This window comes from Oncorhynchus mykiss, chromosome 12 (assembly GCF_057628025.1).
Source record: "Oncorhynchus mykiss isolate SJ-2025 chromosome 12, ASM5762802v1, whole genome shotgun sequence".
Taxonomy (NCBI): domain Eukaryota; kingdom Metazoa; phylum Chordata; class Actinopteri; order Salmoniformes; family Salmonidae; genus Oncorhynchus; species Oncorhynchus mykiss.
The window spans coordinates 16,462,995-16,479,917 of record NC_143033.1 but is presented as its reverse complement, the minus strand read 5'-3'; the positions used below and the strand labels follow the sequence as shown (position 1 = coordinate 16,479,917).

The 16,923-nt window shown below is 42.6% G+C and overlaps 1 protein-coding gene across 50 annotated transcripts; it reads left to right on the top strand.

Moving 5' to 3' along the window:
* Positions 1-2,983: 2,983 nt before the first annotated feature.
* Positions 2,984-15,058, top strand: LOC110536798 (heterogeneous nuclear ribonucleoprotein K). 50 transcript variants are annotated; one of them, XM_090191820.1, is made up of 17 exons: positions 3,157-3,224; positions 4,544-4,650; positions 5,223-5,276; positions 5,373-5,470; positions 5,719-5,775; positions 7,150-7,193; positions 8,307-8,379; positions 8,498-8,611; positions 8,891-9,019; positions 10,119-10,426; positions 10,624-10,677; positions 11,113-11,155; positions 13,104-13,119; positions 13,316-13,348; positions 13,462-13,529; positions 13,788-14,035; positions 14,152-15,058. In XM_090191820.1, exons 4-16 carry the CDS (start codon positions 5,393-5,395, stop codon positions 13,989-13,991), a joined length of 1,221 nt encoding a protein of 406 aa, XP_090047946.1. In that variant the 5' UTR covers positions 3,157-3,224; positions 4,544-4,650; positions 5,223-5,276; positions 5,373-5,392; the 3' UTR covers positions 13,992-14,035; positions 14,152-15,058. The 50 variants fall into 50 exon arrangements, with proteins under 50 accessions (XP_036792916.1, XP_090047924.1, XP_090047923.1 ...); XM_090191821.1 differs by having other exon boundaries at positions 4,541-4,650; positions 13,788-13,957; XM_090191830.1 differs by having other exon boundaries at positions 3,158-3,224; positions 4,541-4,650; positions 8,504-8,611; positions 11,116-11,155; positions 13,788-13,957.
* Positions 15,059-16,923: the final 1,865 nt, after the last annotated feature.

Genomic DNA, 16,923 nt, shown 5'->3' with positions numbered 1-16,923 from the left:
TGAAGAGGTGAAAATAGACCAAATTATTAGCGTGAGGCACATTGAACGCCGTTTGTGTCTTTACTCGTCAAAAAGATACACGTCATATAACACTATTTGACACATTAAATAAGCTTTTAATTTGACACATCAAATACCACAATTATATTATAGAATGTTGTGTGTGCTGAATTTGCACTTGCAAGCCAAGCGCCACCATTTCTATCAGTAGCACTGTCAAAGCTGTACAAAACAAGCACACATCGGCCACGAACGATGTGAGTACAATATCGCGTTGGTGAAAATAGACAAAATTATTAGGGTGAGGCACATGGGCTACTAACAGCTTGCTATACAACATACACTTAGTACTACTTTCTTAGCTACCGTATACATACAGTGGGGCAAAAAAGTATTTAGTCAGCCACCAATTGTGCAAGTTCTCCCACTTAAAAAGATGAGAGAGGCCTGTAATTTTCATCATAGGTACACTTCAACTATTACAGACAAAATGAGAAAAAAAATCCAGAAAATCACATTGTAGGATTTTTAATGAATTTATTTGCAAATTATGGTGGAAAATAAGTATTTGGTCAATAACAAAGTTTATCTCAATACTTTGTTATATACCCATTGTTGGCAATGACAGAGGTCAAACGTTTTCTGTAAGTCTTCACAAGGTTTTCACACACTGTTGCTGGTATTTTGGCCCATTCCTCTATGCAGATCTCCTCTAGAGCAGTGATGTTTTTGGGCTGTTGCTGGGCAACACGGACTTTCAACTCCCTCCAAAGATTTTCTATGGGGTTGAGATCTGGAGACTGGCTAGGGCACTCCAGGACCTTGAAATGCTTCTTACGAAGCCACTCCTTCGTTGCCCGGACGGTGTGTTTGGGATGATTGTCATGCTGAAAGACCCAGCCACGTTTCATCTTCAATGCCCTTGCTGACGGAAGGTTATCACTCAAAATCTCACGATACATGGCCCCATTCATTCTTTCCTTTACACAGATCAGTCGTCCTGGTCCCTTTGCAGAAAAACAGCCCCCAAGCATGATGTTTCCACCCCTATGCTTCACAGTAGGTATGGTGTTCTTTGGATGCAACTCAGCATTCTTTGTCCTCCAAACACGACGAGTTGAGTTTTTACCAAAAGTTATATTTTGGTTTCATCTGACCATATGACATTTTCCCAATCTTCTTCTGGATCATCCAAATGCTCTCTAGCAAACTTCAGACGGGCCTGGACATGTACTGGCTTAAGCAGGGGGACACGTCTGGCACTGCAGGATTTGAGTCCCTGGCGGCGTAGTGTGTTACTGATGGTAGGCTTTGTTACTTTGGTCCCAGCTCTCTGCAGGTCATTCACTAGGTCCCCCCGTGTGGTTCTGGGATTTTTGCTCACCGTTCTTGTGATCATTTTGACCCAACGGGGTGAGATTTTGTGTGGAGCCCCAGATCGAGGGAGATTATCAGTGGTCTTGTATGTCTTCCATTTCCTAATAATTGCTCCCACAGTTGATTTCTTCAAACCAAGCTGCTTCCCTATTGCAGATTCAGTCTTCCCAGCCTGGTGCAGATCTACAATTTTGTTTCTGGTGTCCTTTGACAGCTCTTTGGTCTTGGCCATAGTGGAGTTTGGAGTGTGACTGTTTGAGGTTGTGGATAGGTGTCTTTTATACTGATAACAAGTTCAAACAGGTGCCATTAATACAGCCAGTGGAGGACAGAGGAGCCTCTTAAAGAAGAAGTTACAGGTCTGTGAGAGCCAGAAATCTTGCTTGTTTGTAGGTGACCAAATACTTATTTTCCACCATAATTTGCAAATAAATTCATAAAAAAATCCTACAATGTGATTTTCTGGATTTTTTTCCCTAATTTTGTCTTTCATAGTTGAAGTGTACCTATGATGAAAATTAGAGGCCTCTCTCATCTTTTTAAGTGGGAGAACTTGCAAAATTGGTGGCTGACTAAATACTTATTTGCCCCACTGTATCTCCCTTGCATATTACATCATTTATACAGCAGCATACAATACATTTTTGGACTCGCCATGTGCAGGGGCCGCGGTCGTACTTTGTGGGCAAATTTTGTCATCAAAGTCTGGAATTCTCTGGATTTATGTTGGGAACTCAGAAGAAAAAAACACAGCCACTCCATTGAAGTGCAGTTTGTCACTGATTTCTTCCAATCTACTCATTGTTGAGTTTGCGATTTCCACCTTGTTGCGTAATCTTTGTCCAATGGCCGATGAGCACCGATACGTTTTATCTATAATTTCTCTTCATTATTTCTCTTCATATGATAAGGATTAAAAAGGATTTGCCAGTAGATTGTTGACTAGATTCATGATGATGACTGCCAGCTTGCTTTGAAAGTAAGATGTTGACATGATCAGACCAATCTACTGTACAAATAACGTGATTTGACGTCATTTTATCTGTGGCCAGTGACCTTGAACCTTTTGGAAAGGCACTTGTAATATAATTCTATGGCAGGATCCAAAGGGCAGACATTTTGGATGTCTACCCTTACTAAGGACTTAAACTTGGCGGTGACGTACTGTCCCCATGAGTGACGGAACACTGAGCCAATCACGGCGCAATGCTCCTATTTTCTGCTGGTTCTCCCCACCACCACAGAAAGCACTGAGCTAGGCTGAAACACCTGAATTGTGGAGCTGCTTTACGCAAGAAAACAAAAAAGAGACCATGTGTGTATGCAGCTTTATTAACTGAATTATATATTATTCTTTTTTTTTTTTTTACATTGTTTGCAAACTGATTTGTGACACTATTAATGCCAAAATAACATGTAAAACAGGCAAGCCCCCCTAATTACATTTAAAAAAAAATAATTGTTTGGTTGTTTTTTTTTGTTGCTAAAAATGTGGAGCCTCACTCGTCCTGAATGAAGGGTCGCCACTGAGTGGTAGGAATTGATAGGCACCGTCTCTGGGGCTCGGGACTTGTAAGTCCCGCCCAGTTGCTATAACGACTCCCACATAGCTCTGCATGATTGGTAAATCAAAGGTTCGTGCCTGGTGTCAGCTAATTTGTCGACCTCTTACATTCCTTTGAAGACGTGTTGACTTTGAGAGACAACTGACATACCCAATCTTGAACCTGCTCTCTCCAATCAGTGAAAGAAGAAAGTAGACTGACTCCCTATTTTGCTGTTTCACTGTATTCGGAAGGTTTTAGTTGCTGACAATTTCAGGACAAGAAATTGCTGTGGAGAACGCGGTTTGTTAAATATTTTGTTTACATTTTTTAGGTTTGTGGTTAAAGTTAAATTATAAAGAGGTAGTTTGTTAGTTCATTTGCATTGTAATCGGTCAATGAGAATTAAATTACTTTTAGGCTCAGTTGGGGATAAGCCTCGTGAACTCTATCGCTAATATTAGCTACGCTAACTAATGGTAGCTAGCTATGTAGCTAACGTTAGCAATCTAGCCTAGCTAATTTAGCTAGCTAGATACCATATTTGTTTTGCCCTTTTGAGAACGTCAGTTAACATTAGTTAAGTATTACAATTATTTGGACTCTGTGCTGCAAGTTAACTTATTCAGCCAATTGTTAAACGACACTAGGCCGTTTACATACACTAACGTTACACTGTAATCTACAGCGTATGTATGTTAGCTACTTGTACAGATGAGTAGTTAGTCATCTAGTTAACGTTAGCTGCTGGTGGCTAACTAACGCAGCCAGGTTGTTAGCTAATGTGATAACAACTAACGTTACCTGGCTATCGTTTCGCGTTAGTTTATACAGGTTAAGACTGCTGGTTAACGTTAGTCAGACAACTAACGTTAAACCAATTTAGCTGACTAAAAAAAAAAGTAATCTAGCCGTTAGCTAAGGTTAATCTATATGTGTTTGTGCAGAAGCAAGTAACGTTAACTAATTAAGCCTTCAATGTAGCAACACCGGAAATATAGCTACTCTATGTAGCAAACGTTAATTAGGCTAGATTACTTAGTGTTTCCATGTATAACATTAGCATGTTGTCTAGTTCCCTAGTTAACAGCTGCTAGTAGTAACATTGCGTCAGTAGTCAACGAACGTTAGCTAAGTATCTAGATAATGTCATCATCCAGTTCTTTGTTAATGTAACCCATTGGCTTGCAGGCATCCAGAAATAGGTTTCATAATATTTGAGGCAGAGAATACTACACCCACATAACTACCTAGCTAGCGGTTCACAATGACTCAAACTACCTCTTACAATTTGTTGTTGGGGGGGGGGAGAGACTATTTTCATTTTAGCCCAGTTATCATGATTATGTGATGATTAAGTGGTAACCACTCATATCAAGGGCAGTGATTTGGGATACATTCCATTGTATTATAGTAGAGAACACTTTTGTGTATCCTGTGGCCAAGAATTAATACGAATTAAAATTGTAAATAGGGGCAAGGCAGCAACAGGTTTCATTAGTGACAAGATTGGATTGGTGAGGCTTTTATCGTGAGGTGAGTTTCCCTCGGTCTTGTCTGACGCAGCCTCAGTGTCCTCAAAAGGCATAGCCTAATTTTACATTGTTGCCTTCACACAGCAGATCCACAGTGAGGAGCCTGTTCTCATTTCACCGCTGGTGCAAGACAATGGAGACAGAAATCGAGCAGCAGGAAGAAGAGACCACTTTCAGCAACACTGACACTAACGGTAAAGCTATTGTAGGCTATTTTGGCAGTGCCGCATCAAAGCTGTGTGTAAGTCATGCATTTGCCTTGATTAGACTAGAAATATAACACTGCTTTTCTCTAATAGCGGTTATCAGTCAGAAGGGACTACAGGGATTGACATTAAGGGATGCTTTGATTTTCCTTGGGCAAGTGAACCAAACAATCAAACCTTTTTAAAGAATTCCAGTAGCCTAAAACTGATCGTTCTGGTTCCTCCCCGTTATTCATGTAAAATACAGACAATTTATGGCAAGTTAAGCCTGCTTTGATATGTTATTTCTTTCGAATAACAACCAAAATACTAATAATTCAATTACTGATTTTTCTGGTTCCTCCCCTATGTGTAGGTGAAAGGCCTGCAATATATTGCACTTCTGGGTGTAAATAGCTAATTACAATTTTTGGGCAAGTGAGGGGCAACCAAAAATTACTGCTGACCTGCCTGATGGGCATGTACTTTTCAGACTTTAATGTAAATCCCTGGACTTCTGGTATAGCTACATGCTGGCACCATGTGTGCATGTCAGATGGCCATGTGTTTCTCTTGTCCAGGTCACTGCTGTTTCGGGAGCAGTTCCACCTAATTTTAATCCAGGAAGTGGACTGGTAAGGGCTGGGTGGATGCTGTCGCCTGGCTTTTGGCTGGAACCCGTATTGGGAAGAACATAGCATTAGGCTAACTTTCCAGGTTTCTCCCTCCAGGAAAACGCCCTGCTGAGGACATGGAGGAGGAGCAGGCCTTCAAGCGCTCTCGCAACACTGATGAGATGGTGGAGTTGCGGGTACTGCTGCAGAGCAAAGTAAGCCTTGCAACAGAAATGGGATTGTAGCCCTATTGCTTTTAAATCAGGAATTCCCTAGATTTTTGTTTGTTTACTATGTAAAATACGCAATGGTATTTCTTACATCTCCGTCTTCCTGGATAGGTAGGTGTTTTTTCTGGTGTTCTGAGTTTTGCTAATCACATCCCATCTTCCAAGTTTCATATCATTCAGCGGACTCTCAGACCCATTACTCTGTTCCTAAGGAAACACTTGTTTCTCCTCAGAATGCTGGAGCTGTTATCGGAAAGGGTGGCAAGAATATAAAAGCCTTACGCACAGACGTGAGTACAGTTGGCATTGTCAAATTCTTTCCTCCACTGGGGGATTTGCTGTAAAGCTATATTTTTGTCCTTATAAACCTGACATTTTCATAGACATTATGGTATCCAATTACCCCATTCTAATGACAACCCTTATGCGTCCTATTAAAGAAATGTAACCCCTGTACTAAATAGTGTCCCTCTTATATATACACACGCACATCTATCTATATCTCATCTCCCATCTATAGCCAATCATTCTGTTATCTGAATATATTGTTTGACTTGATTGGATCAATTCCACATTAACAGAATGATGCAGAGACTTAGATGTTTTACTTTAAAATGTATGTCAAACACAAACCAATGATTTGGAAAGTTAAACCATAGAACTCTATGCACATGGACTACTTTCAACAATTTCCACTGAACATTTAACAAAAAACACATTTACTTGAACAGTGCAGCTGCAAAGTTTAACAGAAGGAAGGTTTGTGCCATCATTCTGTTACCGAATTTTGCGTTTGCAAATTGATGGTCGAGTTATGTTTTTTTGTTGCATTAATTGTATTTTTTTGTTGGTTTACATTTTAAAATAAAAAATTGCAGTCTGCATCATTCTGTTACTGTGGAATTGGTCAAATGTTGCATGTCTGTGAACACTTGGAGGGATATTTGCGATGTTTTTGTACAGTAGTCAGATTCTCTTTCCCAAATGACACATCTATAGGTTGGCTCATGTGAACAGACATGGTTTGGCTTGATTGGATCAGATTTGGGGAAGAGTGTGGGTGTGGGCATTTTTCTTGTGTTTCCAATAAAAGGGAACTATCCTCTACTAGTCTCTGAACGTGATTTCTAATGCCCCTTACATCCCTGAAGCAATACCGGACTGTGGCGATGCCATAAAAACCCCTTTAAACAGGTGTCTCAAAGCCTGAGCGGACCTATAGTATATTACAGCCTCTGTAGTATCTATGCAGTCCATTTAGCTAAGTGTCTTTGCTAGAGCTGGCTTAGTCCAGCTGCCCTTTTTCTTGTGCACTCACCATCTTTTTTTAGTTTAGTTTAGTTTTTTTTGGAAGCTATATAGTGGAGTATAGCGTGTATTCAATTAAAATGTATTCCTTCTCCCCCTCTTCCCTCTCCTTTACTTTGTTATTTTTGGCCACCTTCCTCCGTTGCCCATGTACTGGATCGACATGCCCCTCCTGCGTTGCCCACCTTGACGTTGGCCCAACCTTCGCCCCTGAACGCCCGCCCACCTGACACCCCGGTTGGCCCTGCCCCGCCCCGCCGCCCGCCCACAAACGTGCCCCTCCCTAAACGGGCACCTTACTTGACATCTTGTGATTGAATGCCCTTGCCCAATGCCAACCTCCACGGCCAATGCAGTACAATGCCAGTGTATCTGTCCCTGACAGCAGTGGCCCAGAGCGGTATGTCCCACCAGTTATTGCCTCACTGCCTGATTAGAACAGAGAAAAACACATGTCTTTGATAGCCTGCCTTCTGTTTCATTTGAAAATTTTCTACATATAGAACCCCCCCCTCCCTCTCCCTTTATCAAGAAGTATTGTTCCATTTGAATTGTTCTGTCTTCTCCCCCCCCTCTACCCTTCTTCCCCCACATTCAAGTATTTCCATTTAATTTGGACCTTTTTGTCACTAGAAATGAAATCAATGAACCCACTTTCAGTAGATCATATTAAATGGGAGGAGCCCAGCTGTTGGCTGCTGTTACCTTTCTGTGGTATTTTTAATTGTGATTTGTGGAAAGCCAATGATCTTTCCCACTCTGTCCTTGTGGCCCACCTTGCTACTCCCTGCCCCTCCCCCACCCCACTGTTCTCAACATCACTGTTCATGATCTGAGTGCTCAAGCTCCGCCCACTAACTCATCACTGTTCTCTTTTTTTCCCCCTTGTGCTACATCTCTCCGTTGGGTTTCTCTATCCTCCGTTAGGTTTCTCCCCTCTTGTTTTTCTCTCAGTCCCACCATCAGTCCAGACTGCCTGCCAAACCTTTCATTCCACCCTCTATCCTGTCCACCACCTAGTGGTTACCACTCACATCCCCCCTGCTTTCTTTATTTTGTTTCTCTTCTACCTTCCGACTCCCTGTCACTGAGAATGTGTGCCGGTGGCATGATTGTGATGGCAGGTTTTTTTTATTAACTTTTTTCTTTCTTCCCCCTCAAGTGCTGGTGGTGATGGTTAAAAAGACCCCCCCCCCCCCCCCCCCCTCCCTCCAGACAGAGCCCCCCCCCTCCAGACAGTGGTCAGCCTTGTGCTTCATGTTGTAATCCTAAAGCCTCGCTCTCTTGTTGGATGTGAGATAAATGAGCGCCCATCAAGTTGTTCACATTTCAGTCCAGTGTTGGGAAAGTCTTCGTTTTCTTTTTGTTTTTAAACGTTACATTTTTTTATTTTATTTTTAGCTCTGTGCTTCATAGGAGGGTTAGTCTGGAAGTAAGTTTTTCTTTATTTTTTGCTTTTTGTCCTCCCTCTGTTTTGCCTTGTTGCCTTTGGCCACATGCTATTCCTTACCAGGATCCTGAGTGTGAGTGCAGATATTGAGACTATCGGAGAGATTCTGCTGAAGATTATCCCTACTCTGGAAGAGGTGAGTGCCCCGCGGCCACCAGAGATATACACGTATAGGTTTATCTTTTTCCTAATCCTCAAAGTCAAGAGCTAAAGGCTTTCTTTCACCTGACTGATCTGTACCTGTTTTTTCCTAGTACCAGCATTATAACGGGATTGATTTTGACTGCGAGCTGCGTTTGCTGATCCATCAGAGTCTGGCCGGAGGCATCATTGGGGTGAAGGGTACCAAAATAAAGGAGTTAAGAGAGGTAAGATGGGATCCCACTGATTTCAAATGCTGACTTGACTCAGTCCACACTCATTTACAAGAATTAGCTGAAGTGCATAGATTGCATGTGCTTGATCTGCCCTAACAGGTTTTCTTTGTTGCCCACTTGTCCACAAATGGTTATGGGGAATGTATTGACGATCTCATTTAATGCTCACAGCTGAAGACTGGTCAAACCCATTTTGAACATATGGCATTGTGCTGCGTCTTCCTGTTGTGTTATGGGTCTATTTCATGCTGGGCTTCATGTCTCCACCAGAACACCCAGACTACCATCAAGCTATTCCAGGAGTGCTGTCCTCACTCCACTGACCGAGTGGTTCTGGTTGGAGGAAAGCCAGACCGTGTTGTCGATTGCATCAAAGTTATCCTGGAGTTGGTATCTGAGGTGGGTGAGAGTTAGGTCTGTGACGGTCATGGAATTTTGGATGACTTATTGGTCAGCTAAATGACGCAGTCTCCGTTATAGTAGTTTTAATAGCGTGCGGATACATTTTAGCACGCACATTTTCTCCTCTTTTCCTGACTGCATGTGCTGTGCTTCTGCAGAGGGCTGTTGCCTGGGCCAGGGTTTCCCAAACGCTGACCTGGTGACCCCCCCTGTGTGCATGTTTTGGTGTTTGCCCTAGCACTACACAGCTGATTCAAATTGCCAACTCATCAAGCAACCAAAGACTAATTTGCTACAACACCTTGCTTGTTTCAGCAAGGAGCAACAAAGTTTCATTGTGTTGTAAAGGGTCCTTGTTACCGTGGAAACTGACGCGACTGCACAAATGCCTGGCCGCCCAGTGTTTAGTCAACTGTTCGTTCCACAATTTATTCGATTTTTAAACCCCCTACTGTAAGTCTTCTATTATTGTCGGTAAAAGGATTATACGGTAATTGTGTCAGCTCTTGTGAGTTCAGTTCTGAGCCAGTGACCGCAACACTTCACCACCATCACCAGTGTCTAAACATGGAAACTCAATGAGTCAGTCAAACTAGAATTGTACTTGTTTTATAACAGCAGATGCTTTTTGTTTGTTTTTATATATTCCATTTACAACAGTTGTTGACATTGTAGTCGTTCCAGAGCAAAACTAATTTATATAGGTAACTGGCAAAATAAAGGAAACACCACGAGAAATTACATCATTTGGTGGTGGAAAACTCTCTCAGGTGCCGCTCCAGAATCTCCCATAAGTGTTGAATTGATTTGAAATCTGGTGACTGACAACACACACACCCTTTAAACCCATATGCTCCTTTGAGACCCTTCATTCAAACTCACTGAGATCTATTCTAGCCATGGTAGCCAAAATAATGGGCAACTGGACATTTTTATACATGACCCTAAGCATGATGGTATGTTCATTTAATTAACTCAGGAACTACACCTGTGTGGAAGCACCTGCTTTCAATATACTTTGTTGCCCTAATTTCCTTTATTTTGGCAGTTATATGTAGCATCTCAACAATGGTCTCATAGTATTCTCTATCTTCAGGCTCCTATCAAAGGGCGCGCCCAGCCTTACGACCCCAACTTCTACGACGAGACATACGACTACGGCGGCTTCACCATGATGTTCGAGGAGCGGGGCCGGCGGCCTATGGGGGGGTTCCCCGTACGGGGCCGGGGTGGCTTTGAGCGCATGCCCCCAGGCCGCGGCGGCCGACCCATGCCCTCCTCCAGGCGGGACTATGATGATTTGAGCCCTCGCCGGGGACCGCCCCCTCCCCTGCCTACCAGAGGGCGTGGAGGGAGCCGGGCTCGAAACCTGCCCCTCCCCCTACCACCACCCCCAAGAGGAGGGTAAGGAACTTGTTGTTTATGGCTACCTCTTATCACCTCATCAGTCACTCAGTGACGTTTATAACCATGTGCCTTCGCTGTGCCTGAGTACATAGAACTAGAATGAACATGAACCTATTTTGTTGGACTAATCCTTTAAAGGAATCTTTTCTGACACATTTCCACTGAGTCATGTTGACCCTGTCGTGTGGTTGCAGAGGCGACCGGTTCTCTCATCAGAGCTATCACGGCAACATGGACGACAGACCAAAGTAAGTAATTTGTGTAAAACAAAGGCAGCACCTGCAGATTGGTTAGGGTGGAACTCCTTCACCTCTCCAAATCGAGTTAGTCAATTGGAGAATGGCTATCTCTGTCAAATCTCTGTCAAATGTTGTGTTTAATCCTTTTCTGCTGATTTAATGACCGTCAATACGGTTCTACCCATGACACGGTAGTTAATTTGTAAACATGACCGCTCATCCCATGAGTAGATGACTATAAGAACACAATGTCAGTGTCTTCTTATCAACAGATTTAAAAAACAACTTAGCTCTTCACACTTTCAGGAGGACTGGTATCACTCTTTTGTAGTACAGACTTGTCAGCCCATTGGTTTGGGGGCTGCTTTCAGTCCATCAGAGGTGGTGAACTGATCCCTCTCTTGTCATGTTAACCCCGACACCCTCCCTCCCCTCTTATCTAAGCAGCGACAGGAGAGGAAGACCAGGAGACCGCTACGACAGCATGGTGAGTGACCTGGGCATTTTAAGTGTTTTAGATGAGGGTTTAGCATGGATGAGTGACAGAGCTTCAGTCTGTTGCCTGGTGTTTTAATAGTAGGCAAGTCGAACACGCATTTTAATGGCTTTAGTTACAGTGCATTCGGAACCTTTTCAGCCCCTTTGACTTCTTCCACATTTTATGTTACAGCCTTATTCTAAAATTGATTAATTAGTCCCCCCCCCATCAATCTACACACACTACCTCATAATGACAATGCAATCAACGGTTTTTATAAATGTTTGCGCATTTATGGGGGAAAAAACACATTTACATAAGTATTCAAACGCTTTACTCAGTACTTTGTTGAAGCTGGGATTACAGCCTCAAGTCTTCTTGGGTATGATGCTACAAGCTTGTGACATCTGTATTTGGGGAGTTTCTCACATTCTCATCTGCAGATCCTCTCAAGCTCTGTCAGGTTGGATGGTGAGCGTCGCTGCACATCTATTTTCAGGGGGCTCCAGAGATGTTCTATCGGGTTCAAATCCTGGCTCTGCCAGGGCCACTCAAGGACATTCAGAGACTTGTCCCGAAGCCACTCCTGCATTGTCTTGGCTGTGTGCCTAGGGTCGTTGTCCTGTTGGAAGGTGAACCTTCGCCCCAGTCTGAGGTCCTGAGCTCACAGGAGCAGGTTTTAATCAAGGATCTCTGTACTTTGCTTCGTTCATCTTTTCCTCAATCCTGGCAAGTCTACCATTCCCTGCTGCTGAAAAACATCCCCAGAGCATGATGCTGCTATCCATGCTTCACCGTAGGGATGGTTTTGGCCAGGTAATGAGCGGTGCCTGATTTCCTCCAGAAGTGACGCTTGGCATTCAGGCTAAAGAGTTTAATCTTGTTTTCATCAAACCAGAGAATCTTGTTTCTCATGGTCAGAGTATTTTAGGTGCCTTTTGGCAAACTGTATGCAGGCTGTCATGTGCCTTTTACTGAGGAGTGGCTTCTGTCTGGCCACTACCATAAAGGCCTGATTGGTGGAGTGCTGCAGAGATGGTTGTCCTCATTGGAATGTTATCCCATCTCCACAGAGGAGCTCTGTGACCATCGGGTTCTTGTTCACCTCCCTGACCAAGGCTCTTCTCCCCCGAATGCTCAGTTTGGCTGGAGGCCAGCTCTAGGAAGAGTCTGTGCCTCGGCACAATCCTTCGACCTCATTGCTTGGTTTTTGCTCTGACATGCAGATGCACCTTATATGCACAGGTGTGTTTTTCCAAATCATGTCCAATCAATTGAATTTACTACAGGTGGACTCCAAGTTGTAGAAACATCTCAAGGATGATTGAGACAGGGTGCACCTGAGCTCAATTGAGTCTCATAGCAAAGGATCTGAATACTTATGTAAATAAGGTATTTCTGTTTTTAAAATATTTTTTTATACATTTGCAACAATTTCTAAACCTGTTTTTCTTTGTCGTTGTGGGGTAGTGTGTAGATTGAGGAAGAAAAGTAATTTAATAAATGTTATAGTAAGGCTGTAACATAACAAAATGTTGAAAAGGGGGTCTGAATCATTTCCAAATGCACTGTACGTGTGTAAATGGATTGGAATTATTATCCTGCCCTAGTCAAATCATGGTGGTTTGGACACTGGCGCTGCTCTTCACCAAGCGAACACACTGGTTAGGCCTCTTGTAGCCTGGCAACAGTTGTCTCCTTGGTTACCAAGGAGCAGCTGAATACGTAATCTGGAGCCGCCAAACTAACAAATGAACTTCAGGTGAAACCATTCCTATTCGCTGACGGGGTTGGTCGGGCCGTACTAATAACATGCATAGTGGAAAATAATTCATATGCACAAATTATAGAGCTCAATATCAAACACATTTAAACCAGAATTTTACTTAATGAATGTTTCAGTCTTGTAATAAGTCTCTCAATTTGTCTTTCTCTCCCTATGTTCTGCTGAATACAGAGTGGTGGATACGGTGGTGAGTCTTTAAGTTTCTTCTGGTCATGGTTGTCTACACTCTTGTTTGAATGTGTCTTTGGTCAGATTATAGTTCTTTCTGTCTAGTAAGCACCACCAGCTCTCCCCTCTGTCCTTTGTTGGTCTGTCTATGTGGTCTGTCAGCCACGGTGTGATGTATTGTTATCCTTCCTTTTCCTCCCTTCATATTTTCAAAGACAACACTTCCTCCTGGGAGCCCTTTCAGTCTGGTGAGTGCAAATGAATCACATTTGTATCAATGTCTCATTTTGTTGCTTTTGTATTTGTTTTCGTGTCGTTTTGAGACTTTCCACACGAGGATAAATTCTGAGTGTCTCTCCAGGTGGCCGAGGGTCATACAGTGACATCGGGGGTCCCGTCATCACGACACAAGTTACCATCCCCAAGGATGTGAGTAAAGGTTTAATCCGCAAAGTCCCAAGTGTAATAACAACCCTTACCACAGATCAACACAGACATCCCTATAATATATTCATGAGAAGGACCGAGATGAGATTATTCCCAATTGATCAAAAAGTTCCCACATCAGCCTTTATTCATATGTGATTGATACCCCCCCCCCCCCCCAACTGTGCCCCCTTTACCTGGTTGTCATTGTGCCGATCACATTGTTGGGGAGAAGTAACCCTGGCTTCCCACTTCTCGTAGCTGGCCGGCTCCATCATTGGGAAGGGCGGACAGCGGATCAAGCAGATCCGTCATGAGTCGGGAGCGTCCATCAAGATCGACGAGCCACTAGAGGGCTCCGAGGACCGCATCATCACCATCAATGGAACACAGGACCAGATCCAGAACGCCCAGTATCTACTGCAGAACAGGCACGTGCTAGCACCCTTTCCTCGTCTCCGCTGAAAGCAGTATGGTGGAAACCTATTCATCCCTGTCCCCTATCCGTGGTAATCAAGGAAGGAAATGAGTCGTTCATGACTAACAAATGAAATTGAACTTAAAGTAGTTCTAGAAATGACTTCTGGGGTCCCTTTATTCACTTGTCCACTGTGTTTTGTTGCAGTGTGAAGCAGTACTCTGGTCGGTTCTTCTAAAGAGGGAAGAGGAGCCAATCTGCCATGCCCGTTCGCTCCCTCTATTCAGAGCCAACATTCCTCTGCTTTGGGTAGTTGTGTGCCCCCCACCCTGTCATCTAACACCTTTTTAATAAGAAGTTTGGAAATTCTCTCAAAGCTGTCGGATGAGTGTATCCCAGTTTTTTTTTTTTTTTTTTGCATTGCTTGTTTTTTGGGGTTTTTCTTTATCGATTATTTTGCTGTTCTGTACTTGGAGTAAACTAACCTGTCTGTGTTCACTCTTGGCCTCCCCTACCTCTCCCAGTCAGTACAGCATGCAGAATGTAATCTTGTTTTGTAAGAAACATTTTATGATTTAAAAAAAAAAATACATTTAGTTTATTTTTGCTTAATTTTTTTCCCCCTGCTGAAAGATAAGGGGCTGTATAAAAATGTACAGTAATTGTGTCATAGGATGAATAAGAGTGCTAGGATTGTTTCATTTTGTTGGGAGACTGATAGGGCTAAAATAAAGTATTGTTAATTTTAAGTTTTCTACATGATTTCAGCTGGTTAACGGGGAGGGACTTGATATAATTCCTTTAATACATAATCATTGACATTTGGATCCATTTAGACTGGCTAAAGCCTGTTTTTTTTTTTATGTCGGTTTAAGCGTTTTTAACATTTTAGATGGGATCTTTGTAGACACCAGTCAGTTTGGGATGGGAATGCAGCCTTTCTTTCCATATGAGTGGCATGTCACCCCTGTTAATCTACCTGTCTGTGGGGTATAGTATCTGCTGCAAGTCGTGAGTAATAAAGTCTGTGCCACCTTTTACTAAACATGTGGGGGGAGGTTTTGTTATTTTTCCATGTTTCCTAGATGCGATAAATAAAATGGTTGTAATAAAATCAACTTGATATTTTCAGTAAACTGTGCTTTCAGTATCAAGGAGAAGTTAGGTGTAGCTGTTATGGTAGACATTTTCTACAAGTAATGCAGCATGAGTATTAAGTAATACCTAGTTGACAAGTAAGGCTATGATTCATATGCCACATTGTGACATCTGTGTTCTGTATTAACATACACTGAGTATACCAAACATTAAGCACTCCTGCTCTTTCAATGACCGACTGGTCACATGAATCCAGGTGAATGCTATGATCCCTTATTGATGTCACCTGTTAAATCCACTTCAGTGTAGATCAGGACTCAAACTTATTCCATGGAGGACCTAGTGTCTGCTGGTTTTTCCTTTCCAGTGGTGTAAAAATGCTTAAGTAGTTTTTTTGGGGGTATCTGCTTTACTGAACAAAAATGCAACCATTTCAAAGATTTTACTGAGTTCATATAAGGAAATCAGTCAATTGAAATACATTCATTAGGCCCTAGTCTATGGATTTCACATGATGGCAGGGGCGCAGCCATGGGTGGGCCTGGGAGCGCATGGGTCCACCCACTTGGGAGCCAGGCCTAGCCAATCAGAATGAGTTTGGACGATCCCGCAGCTGTGGAAGCCAGATGTGTAGGTTCTTGGCTGGCATGGTTACACGTAGTCTGCCGTTGTGTGGCTGGTTGGAGTTACTGCCAAATTCTCAAACAATGTTGGAGATGGCTTCTGGTAGAGAAATTAACATTAAATTCTCTGGCAACGGGGCTCCAGAGTGGCGCAGCGGTCTAAGGCACTGCATCTCCGTGCTATAGCTGTCACTACGGACCCTGGTTTGATTCCAGGCTGTATCACAACCGGCTGTGATTCGGAGTCCCATAGGGCGATTGTCCCAGCGTCATTAGGGTTTGGCCGGAGTAGGCCGTCATTGTAAATAAGAATTTGTTCTTAACTGACTTGCCTTGTTAAATACATAAAAACAGCTCTGGTGGACATTCCTGCAGTTAGCCTGCCAATTGCACGCTCCCTCAACTTGAGACCGCTGTGACTTCGTGTTGTGTGACAAAACTGCAGATTTTAGTGTCCTTTTATTGTCCCTAGCACAAGGTGCACCTGTGTAATGATCATGCTATTTAATCAGTTTCTTGATCTGCCACACCTGTCAGGTGGATGGAATATCTTGGTAAAGGAGAAATTCTTACTAACAGGGATGTAAACAAATTTGTGCACAGAATTGGAGAGAAATAAGCTTTTTATGCTTATGGAAAAATTCAGAGACCTTTTATTTCAGCTCATGAAACATGGGACCAACACTTTACATGCCGCGTTTATATTTTTGACAACATTTACTCTACTACATTCCAAAAGAAAATAAGTACTTGCTACATTTCGAATGCTTAGCAGGACAGGAAAATGTCAGATTCAGTCATTTATCAAGAGGACACGTGATCCTTAGTACCTCTGATCTGAGGACTCACTAAAGAAAAATGCTTTGTTTGTAAATTATGTCTAAGTGTTGGAGTGTGCCCCTAGCTAACTGTAAAGTATTTTAAATCATGCTGTCTGGTTTCATATAAGGAATTTGAAATTATGTATTGCATTTCCTTTTACTTTTGATAATTAAGTATATTGAAAACCAACTACTTATTTTGACTCGAGTAGTGTTTTACTGTGTTACTTTAAGTTTTGAGTAATTTTCTATTAAGGTATATTTACTTTTACTCAAGTATAACTATTGTGTACTTTCTCCACCACTGTTCCGTTAAATTAAGACCGAGACAATCAGGTTAGTGGAGTTCCTTACTAATTAGTGGCCTTAATTTATCAATGAAGTGCAGGGGAGGAGCGAAAATCTGCAGACATTCGGCCCTCCGTGGTCCTGATTTT